Source organism: Sinocyclocheilus rhinocerous, unplaced genomic scaffold (assembly GCF_001515625.1).
Source record: "Sinocyclocheilus rhinocerous isolate Xijiao unplaced genomic scaffold, SAMN03320098_v1.1 scaffold1158, whole genome shotgun sequence".
In the NCBI taxonomy this organism is placed as follows: Eukaryota; Metazoa; Chordata; class Actinopteri; order Cypriniformes; family Cyprinidae; genus Sinocyclocheilus; species Sinocyclocheilus rhinocerous.
The window spans coordinates 143,322-153,836 of NW_015632473.1; the positions used below are offsets into that span (position 1 = coordinate 143,322).

General features: G+C 37.1%; 1 protein-coding gene across 1 annotated transcript; it reads right to left on the bottom strand.

Moving 5' to 3' along the window:
- Positions 1-704: 704 nt before the first annotated feature.
- Positions 705-9,667, bottom strand: LOC107742536 (SPARC-like protein 1). Its single transcript, XM_016555542.1, has 11 exons — positions 9,504-9,667; positions 8,639-8,694; positions 7,141-7,203; positions 5,595-6,551; positions 4,016-4,118; positions 3,588-3,709; positions 3,103-3,223; positions 2,620-2,756; positions 2,248-2,396; positions 1,048-1,196; positions 705-886 (listed from the first exon to the last, which is right to left on the bottom strand). Exons 2-11 carry the CDS (start codon positions 8,690-8,692, stop codon positions 858-860), a joined length of 1,884 nt encoding a protein of 627 aa, XP_016411028.1. The 5' UTR covers positions 8,693-8,694; positions 9,504-9,667; the 3' UTR covers positions 705-857.
- Between the last annotated feature and the right edge of the window lie 848 nt (positions 9,668-10,515).

Here is a 10,515-nt window from a genome sequence, read left to right on the forward strand (position 1 = left end):
GTCTAATCAGAGAAGATGACTGTGTGCAATGCCTCAACTGCTCACAGAAGTCGCATGCTCATTGAATTACACTGTACACTTCACGGCACACAGTTCAGCCAGCAGTAATTTAATGACTTCCTAAGGGTTTTTTTTTTTCAGACACATTTTTTGTTTGTTTTAATTACAGTGTCATGCCCCACACAGTTCTTTTTCAAACACAGTAACTGTTGTCAGTGTGTGTAACAGCTTCCAAAGCTTATGACATAGGACATAAAACTTGTGATGCAAATCGAAAAGGGAACTTTAATAGAGGTGTTAAAGACATTATTAGTTTTAAAGAATTACATTATCATTTTTTTAAGGAAGCCATCTTTAACATGGTCATATAAAATGCTTGGTGGATAAAAAAAAATAATAATAATAATAATAAATTCCTGATTCATTCATTTAAGCCATTAATATAATTTGTAATAAATACGTAGGCTAATTATTTGACAACAAGCACATAAGAATGACTTTTTTTCATAATCTGAAAACATTTCCAACATCTTTATAAAATCCATTTTATTTAGTTTATATTCACTATGTAAACCTTTCCCCTGGAATCCATACAATGCAACTAAAACTACATATTTTTTGTTCATTTTTCAACTAAGTTATTAACTATAGTTCATTTGATTTTTTTTATATCCTATGCTACATATAATGCATAAAAAAAAGGGTTTTAGACATTCTGGTCCATCAAGATCTACACATACAAAACAGTACAATTTCACTGAACAGACATCCAATGTTAAATCTGCCTTATTTAATTAAAAAAAGACAACCTTTGCTTCTATTAGCTCAGATATGCTTGTTTAGGCATTCACTCTTGCTCAGAACAGCAGATTGGCATCCATATCCTCTGTAGGAATGAAAATACGAAAAAAAAAGTTAAAAAACCTGTTTTGCTTTTAAAGTTTTTGATTTATTTAAAACGTGCATAAATAATGCATTTAAAGTGAATGAATAATAATTTAAAATCACTTTGAGCTGTTTAAGACGAGGCCTTCAAAATAGTCTTACCTTCCTTAATGCCAAAGCAGCTGCACCACTCCTTGAAGGAGACCAATTTGTCCTTGTCAGCATCACACTTTTGGAAAAAGACTGAGGTACAATGCTCCATTGGAACTAGGGGAACACGCAGTGGAGCCAGCTCAGAGTGAGAAAGAAACCTGCAACAGCACAATGTGAAAAAAACAACAACACAATTTGTCTAAAAATTCATTAACAGAAGAAAGAAAATCTTATGAGCATATTTCATGTCCACTCCATTTGAAAGGCCAACATTAGATTCTTAAAGCTACTATATGAAATTTTCTCGCATCTCAGTTTAATGCAGAGAGACATTTATAAGTAAATCGTTCGTATAGGCAGATTTCCCCCACACTGCAGCTTTAAAGCCTCTGTCTGACCACTGACGTTGCGGAGGATATTGGCACCAAGTCTGTCTTTTTCTGGAAATGTCCCTCAACCACATCCTCACACCGGCTAAAAATATTACTGAACCTCCTGTATGAGTAAGTCAGAGTTAGAATAGTTTCTGCCTCAGACGTCTCGCCCACGAATTGCCCATTCGTGACCAATCACGTATGCACATACTGTAGAGCTCCAAACTGCAGAGAATTTCCCAAAATCGCTATGTTCTCATCTAATTGGGCAGCTTTAAAGGGGTCATATGATGCTATTTTAAAGATCATTATTTGGTGTATTTGGTGTAACAGAATATGTTGACATGCATTAATGTTCAAAAAACACATTATTTTTCAAATACTGTACATTATTGTAGGTCCTCTATGCCCCGCCTCTCTCAAACTCTTCATTTTCTACAAAGCCCCCTCCTTTGACAAGCGCAGTCCGCTCTGATTGGCCAGCTGACCCAGTGCATTGGGATTGGCCGAACACCGCAAGTGTAATGTAACCGGAAATGTAACGCCCCTTACCATAATCACGAGCTTCAACTTTACAGATCTTCTTTATGCACCAAGAGCTTGTAACACTCCAAAGAGAAAGGAAAACTTGAAATCGCATCATATGACCCCTTTAAGCAAGTTTCAGGAATCAGGGATCAGAGATATTTTTATCAGTCTTTTGGTCAAAACTCTGGCTGCAAGACAAAAGTTAGAAGGAAATTTGACTTCATTTACAGATATATTAGGGATTTCTCCTTTCTGATAAACTAAAGAATATTGCAAGGAGAAGTCTGTACAAACACACAGCCCTCACTTGTCTGAAGGATGCTGGTCCATCTGTGCAAACTGCCAGTGCACTGGATAGATGTACATGTTGTAGTTCTTCTCAAAGTCCTGCTGTAGAATCTCAACGGGGTGATCACCTGCATGAAGACGTCTCTCACTTTCAAAGATCTTCTGAACCTGTTGAGCAGAGCATTCGTCATCTGTGATGAATTCATATTTGGTGGTTTAGATACAATCAAGGGCTAGTAGTACATCAACACTGTGTATTTTACTGTCAAAAGTTGGAGAGCTGAATAGAATTCGTCTCCCGTTTATTGTTTTAAACATACTATTGGTCTCTTTGGGAGACATGTGGTATCTAGATGAAAAACTATCTGTCCAGTATCTTTGATATACATACCCTGATACTTTGTTTAGCTGTGAGAAAGCCAGGAGACATGGATTCATGTTCATATAACTGCAAAAGCACGTTCTTCAGCCAATCTCGCATACGCAGAGGGAACTGCACCAGCTCCGACTCTGGACATGGAGGAATAACTACCAGACAAAACATGCAAAATAAACATTAGGAGAAATAAAAATAGACAAAAGTCAAAGAATTGTAGTTATACATTAAGAGTATGGAACTATGAAATTATGTCATTTAAATTAAGTGGTAATATTGATTTTAGTTGAGTTTAGATTGAGTTTATATTGAAGTGTCTGAATTGTTATTGCAGACTTCATCGTGGTAAATCTGAGTGCAGTTTCTGAGACATTGTTAAGAAATCTTCAGATACTCTACATATAAGTAAATCTTTAAATCTATATTTACACCTAAATTGTCACCAAATTTTGCCTCTCAGGTGCTAACAATTAAAACAAGCATATCAGTATTTCTTACATTTGCAGGATCCAGTGTAATCCAGGTGAAGTCTGTGGCCTATTTTGGTCCCCTCAAGGCCACACTTGGTGGCAAAAAGCTGACAGGATGTGTCATATGTCTTATTGTCAGTTCCGCATACCTACAATGAAAATGTCCGAATGACAACAGCATATTACTAGCAAATGTTATTATTATACTTTTTTCTTCAATCAGTATATGTTAATTATAGGTTTAATCTGTAATGGAATTTGTAACTATTCACTCTCAGAACGTACAAAACTGTCACTGGGGCAGTGTCCTTTCAAAAGGTACTAATATGTACTTTTAAAGGACTAATATGCAACTTTAAGGTACTAATATGTACAATTTAGGGGTAAATGAGTATGTACTTTCAAGCTTTTGTACCTTTTGTAACCTTTTTTTCTGGAGAGTGTACGTTTGGAAGTTAAAGCAGTTTTACTCTAATCAGCTGAATGCAAATTAAACTAATTACGTATACTTACATGCTCAAAATCATTTACACTGGTAGGACATTCTGACGGCTCCTGACACACACAGACGGGTTTGTTCTCATCATTCATTTTGCATGTCTTTCCTCTTTTACAGCGAAAGTTCTCGCAGGGGTCTGGATAAAACAATGAAAGAATGTGTAAATATCTTGTCAAATACTGTATCCTCAAATCAAGCATCCACTGCTGCTTTAAAAGGCTCTCAGAGAGACATCTAATAAAGGTTAAATATAACAACCCTGTAAAAAATGCCAGCATTCCTTTGCCTCTGTTGGTTTGGATAGAGTGTAAAGCAGGGGCTAAGGCTCCCATTGACTTCTTAAGCCAGGGCGGTTTAACAGTCTATGTTAAAGAAAAACTCTGCTCAGCAGATTCCTAATAAGAATTTGTGGCTATGGAGACAATGTTGAAACAACTCTCACCATCTGGCAACCCCTGTCCACTGGGCCGATGGGTGGGTCGAATGTCAGGGTAAAGCTCCATAGCGGCCCTGATCTGTACAGGATTCATCCCCACCAAGCGAGACTGTAAAGAGGCACAACCAACACATTTAAACATTTCAAAGACTTTGGAGGGAATATACTAAAAATATGTGGCCTAATTCAAATACTTTAAACTAGCGCACCTGCTTAAACTATCCATGATTTTTCAAGTAAGAATTTTTTTTAATACGTTTTTTTTAATGTAAGACTTCCTATTCATTAACTACTAAATGTAAACGTAAATGATTCTCCTCACTTATTTGCTTTTGCTCACGCTAACGGTTAGGTTTTAGGTTTATTTTGTTTCATATTCAGTAGGGCTTTAAAGGGATATTTCATCCAAAAATGAAAATTCTGTCATTAATTACTCACCCTCATCCAAACCCGTAAGACCTTCGTTCATCTTCGGAACACGAATTAAGATATTTTTGATGAAATGTGAGAGCTCTCAGACCCTGCATAGACAGCAATGCAACTGTAATGTTCCCAGGTCCAGAAACGTAGTAAGGACATCGGTAAAACAGTCCATGTGACATCAGTGGCTCAACTCGCAAGCTGTGAGAATACTTTTTGAGCACAAAGAAAACAAAAATAACAATTTATTCAACAATTCTTCTCCCCCGAGTTATGTCTTCCGCCATTTTAGAGAGTATCACAATGCATACGCACGCTTTCCCCTAAGTGTAATCAACGCTAATTTCGTTCATGCGCGCGTTTTCTCCCCCGAACGTAAACAACGCTGATTACATCGATTACGCTCTTGGGTACTCTCCAAAATGGCGGAAGACATAACTCGGGGGAGAAGAATTGTTGAATAAATTGTTATTTTTGTTTTCTTTGCGCTCAAAAAGTATTCTCGTAGCTTCGCAAAACTGAAGTTGAGCCACTGATGTCACATGGACTGTTTTACCGATGTCTTTAGTACGTTTCTGGACATGGGAACATTACAGTTGCATTGCTGTCTATGCAGGGTCTGAGAGCTCTCACATTTCATCAAAAATATCTTAATTCGTGTTCCGAAGATGAACGAAGGTCTTACGGGTTTGGAACGCCATGAGGGTGCGTAATTAATGACAGAATTTTCATTTTGGGGTGAACTAACCCTTTAACCTTTCAGTGACACTGATATTTATCTTGAGAAATGTCGCGATAGACAAAGAACCAACATAAAATTTCAGAGAAATATGGACATGCTTTTAGCACTAATCAGTGAACATTTTACTTCAGAATTGCTGGCTTTTGTGTTTGAGCCGCAATTAGCATAAAAAGATCAATAATTTTGTTTGCACTGTGTGTAAATAACCTACATATGGTGTTAATAGCATGTAGTTAAACTGTTTGCGGTGGTTAGTGAATTTAGCCTCTACTTCTTTACAAAGTATTAATCTACTAAAAGCACATGTGTAGGCTATATACTGTACTAGCATGTATTGTGAAAAGCATAGAGTCCTGTTGTGTGTTCATCTAGAAAATGCTCATCTACTTTAAGATAACAATGTATGTGTGATGCATTTTGTACCCATTTCCCATTCTTCTTTCTGGTTTTAGGCTCTGTATTTTCAGTGGGCTCCTCCAGTTTTTCTGGGTCTTTCCTATGGTTATGTTCTTCAGTTGCTTCCATTGTACTGGCTTGGTCACTCTGCATCTTCCCCAGCTGCTGGTTGTTTCGCTGCTTCTTGGGTTTGCTCTTTCCATGGCTGTTATCTTCATTTTTCTGCTTTTTCTTCTCCTTCTTTGTCTTCTTGCCACTAGAAAGAATAGCATCCTCAGATGCATTGCTGTTCTTCTCATCCTGTTGATCACTCTTCTCTTGTTCATTGTCATTCTCAGAGTCTTGTAAAGGCTCATCTTGGGTTTGTTCTGCTGGCACATCCTGTTCTTCTGCAATGTCCTCAGAGTCAGTGTTGGATTGCTGAGAATCATAGTCCACTGTGACTGTGGGAATAACGTCTTCAGCTGTTTCCTCCGTCTCTTTTTCCTTAGTGTTGATGGTTGAAGCTTTGACCTCCTCCAGCTTGCTGGGTAGTTGCTGTGAAGCCTCACGGTCAGCTGCATAGTCCAAATCAATTGGGATCTCTGACTCAGTACTGCTGTCGGTCTCATTTGCATCCTCTACCTTGTTCTCACCTTCTCTTTTTTCAGTTCCATCTTCATTCTTCATTGTAGATTTTCCATCTTTCTTTCCCTCCTCCTCCATCTCCTTCATTTCTTTGTCTTTTTTTGAACTATCATCATCTTCATCCTCCTCCACAGGTTCATCTACGTCCTCTGGGACCTGTAGGAGTTGAGACAGTGCCTCCTCACTCAGGAGCAAAGGTGTATTCTTCTCACCTTCCTCTGAGCCTTCAAGCTCTTCTGCCCCTGCTTGCTTCATCTCCACACGGTCCTCATCCTCTGGGTCCTGTGTGCTGGACTCAAAAGGCAGAAATGTGGGCAGGACTCCATTGTTACGGTCATGACGCTTCACTGACTCTGGCTTAAAAAAATGAAAAAAGTAAAATAATAATAATAATTATTATTATTATTTTAGGAAGATTTTTAATTTAGTTTTTAAAAAGCCTACATTTAAGCAACATATAACTGACTGACAATTTTCAAGCAAGCAAATTATATATCCTGTATTAATTTATAAAGCAACAACAAAAAAATGAAATATTTTGATTGAATTAGTGTTCTTTAACAAATCAGTTGAGTGAATAATTCAATGACTCTCTCAAACAGACGTCAGTTGTTTGTTTCTGAATGAATCAAATTTTTTGAACAATCTTTTTTTATATTTTCTATATAATATAATAATAATATACATTTTTTAACATTTAAAATGTATAATTGTATATCATTTATAAATATATTAAAATATACTGTAGGCACATGGCTGAAAAATAATATATTTTTTAACATGTAAAATGTATAGTTGTATATAATTTATAAATATATTAAAATATTGTCACATGGCTGAAAAAAATGTATTGAAAACTATAAGAAACACAATTTAATGCAGAAGTATATGTATTTTTTTTTTTTTTCAGAGGTCTTCGAGTAAATTTTATCTTTTTAAGGATTACCTGCTCTTTTGGAGTCGGGTTGTGTTTGACATGCTGATTTTTTCCATGATGCTTACTCTGTACCTAAAAAAAGAGAGAGATAGATAGATAGATAGATAGATAGATAGATAGATAGATATCTCACAAAATAGGACAAGATAAAATGATATTTGAACACAAAAGTACTTATATGCTTAGCACATCTTCCTTCAAGGCAGAGGGTGTTCAGCTTATGCAGAGAGGCGCAGAGCAATCAGGCAGCCTGTGTCTGCGAATGTGAAAACTAGAGTATCCGTAGGGATGGAGGATAACAATTAAAGAGCATCTGTCAGAGTCAAGCACCCCCTCTCAGCCTTTTTTCCCATTAATTGGGATGTAGGGAGGTTGAGGGCGGGCAGGTTCAAGAGGCTCCATGTGAATGACAGACCCACTCAGGGGCCTCTTCAGAAACCATCCAGAGCAGATGAGTTTCTGACAAAACGTGATCAACAGCATATGGTAACAGCTGAGGGGTCCCACTGTTCCCCCCCATGCCCATACAAATAGACTTTCTCATTCATAGGTACAGCAGTCTGCCATCAGTGTTCATTTGGAGAAGATAGATAGATAGATAGATAGATAGATAGATAGATAGATAGATATCTCACCAGGTAGCAATAAGTAGGACAGTATAATACCACGGTGAAGTTTCTTTATGAAAATGTTCATTTTTCAGCATAGACATTGCATAGATGTGGCACACATGCACACATTATTGCACACGATGTTCACTGCTTTATTTACAGAACAAACTGTATTTACCCAGACAACAATCTTGTTTCAGCTGCACGACTCATACAAACTCATACCAACATGAAATTACATTGCTGTTTATGTAATCCTTCATACTCAATTGTTTGAGACTATCTATGGCTAACCACTCTGTTGTAATTTCCTGGAGGAATGCAGATATTTTGCCAGTGAAGTATTGTCATTCTATTTCCTGATAAGTAACTAATGTTGAGAGTCCATTTACATTACATTCTCCAAGCTGAACTGAAAAACATGCCTTTGTCTTATGATTTAAGCGAGGCATTTTGTCATTTTAAATCTACACAATTATCCTTTCACCAACCATGGGATTGTGGGATTGATTTACTGCCCAGCAGAACTCCATTTAAGAGTTAGTCTACTCCCATTCCAATCCCAAGAGTAAGGCAATGGAATAATATATAGCCATGTTTGTGATTAGCTATGTCAAACCCTCTCTGTTGGCCCGGGTCATATATTACAACAGATTTCATTACAGCTTACAATGTTCCCGCTGATTTATCTGCACACTTGATAACATTTGATTGACTCTCTAAAAGCTCCTTGTCTCAAATTCCCAGCATGCATAATTCTCACTGCTTGCGTTTTGAACGTTGTTCTTCTTGGAAACGTCTTTTGGGTTGGTGTCTGATTTCATTTGGTTCTTTGACCTTTGAACATGATTGTGGGCTTATAAAAATATTGCTGAACATTTGGAGATTTTACTTACATATGCAGCCAGTGCTGAGACCAAAAAGCAGAAGAGAAGCAGGTCTTTCTTCATCTCTAGAAAATAAAAATAAAATAATCAACAATAATTTGTATGGATGTCAGCAGAGTCCTGTGTCCTATCTTAAATCTGCCTGAAAAACTTGAAGTGACATGATGTGCCCATTCTCTATTCTTTCTATCTAAGAATTCTGCTGTTCTGCCCTCTGAGCCGTTCTCACACAGGGTTCAGAGTTCTCCATCTGTATGCTGGACGTACTCCTCCCATGACACCCCCGCATAAATCAGCTGCCTCAGTTGTCATGGTAACAGGGCCCAGGAGATGAGCCCCGCTCAAAAGTCACATTCAAAGTCCGGAGGGGCAAAGCAAACATCAGAAGCTACTAGACTGGAAAAAGAGTCGACTAAGTACACAAGCTTTTTGCTTCCTGCACAGAGACAATGTGCCCATTATTGGCCATGTTGATGTGGACAATGACTGGGGTGCAATGGCATGAAGATACTGCATGCCAAAAGATGATATATAACTTTTCATTATTAAATTATTTTATGTTTTCTTTTTGTTTTAAAAACACAGTAAATTTATAACAATGACTTAAATTTCACAGTGCATATTTTCATTCCTGATTATTTATTATTTAAAACTTTGTACTTTCAGAAAACAAACATAGAATAAACAGATTAAACTTGTGCTAGAAGAATCTCCAGCAATTAAAAACTGCAAATAAATGAAAATATACATTGTTATTGATACACCAACATGATATGCATCATCTTTTTTTGCATTATCTTTTATTTCATTTCACCTTATTATTCCAGAAGCGATCATTTAATGAATTCACTATAAATTGAAATTTGAGACTTACCTGAGCTGTGATGTTGCCGATAAAAGGGGAGGAATTTCGAGTCACAGAGAGTCACGGAGAGGCAGTCAGTCAAAGTACCTCTCACTCCTTTCTGCCTCCCCCTCAGCACTGTACATCAGATGCCCTTCATCTGCACCCGGACATTCAAAGAGACACAACTAACTGAAGCTTCGGTGGGGGGTGGGGAGAAGAACAGAGCGATGGAGAGTCACTCCAAAGCACACCGTTACAATTTAACCTTACTCAAACATTAAAAATGTTTTTAATGTTTCCAGTGTATTAGCATTTTTGGATTCAAATTATTTAACATTTTATTTGAACAAACTAATTATGTTTTCTAAAAATAAAAATAAAAAAAATAAAAAAAAAACTTTAATACATCTGTGTGGAAAACAAAGAGACCTCCTGGTGCTTGGTAGATTTTCAGATCTTGAAGCTATGAGCAGCCCTGGACAGGGAATTTTGACATTCAAAGCTAAAAGCAGATATTAAAAGCCACCTGTAGATGGCGCCCAGTGGTTTTGCAGACCTTGAATCTTTGCCAACTGGCTGCCACCAGAGTATTTTATTAACTGTGCATCTATTTTGGTATCAGAATATCAGTTTGTTTGGGTTTGTTTAAATAAAACTTCTATCTATCTATCTATCTATCTATCTATCTCTGTCTGTCTGTCTATACATATACATATACATATACATACATATACATATATATACATACACACACACACATATATATATGTATGTATTAGGGGTTGCACCGACTAATCGACTTCAATGCTCTGCCACGACGCTTTAAGCTTGACGTCGACTAGTCTCTGTCCTATAGAGGGCGCAACAGGATAAGAAATCTTTGAAGGACTTCCACATTTACGTTCCGTTTCCAAACAGTTCAAATGACAAATAAATGCATACTCTGAAAGCGCTCCACAAGACGTGTGATTATGTTACTGGATGCTCGAAATCGAACAGGAGAATGCACGTTTTAAACAGATTTATTGTACAGGTAAAT

Excerpts from the sequence above, each read along its gene's own strand:
- LOC107742536 (XM_016555542.1), bottom strand. The coding sequence starts at position 8,692 with ATGAAGAAAGACCTGCTTCTCTTCTGCTTTTTGGTCTCAGCACTGGCT. Across the intron at positions 7,204-8,638 it reads TCTCAGCACTGGCTGCATAT|GTACAGAGTAAGCATCATGG; the intron begins GTAAGTAAAATC and ends CTCTTTTTTTAG. Across the intron at positions 887-1,047 it reads CTGCTTTGGCATTAAGGAAG|AGGATATGGATGCCAATCTG; the intron begins GTAAGACTATTT and ends TCATTCCTACAG.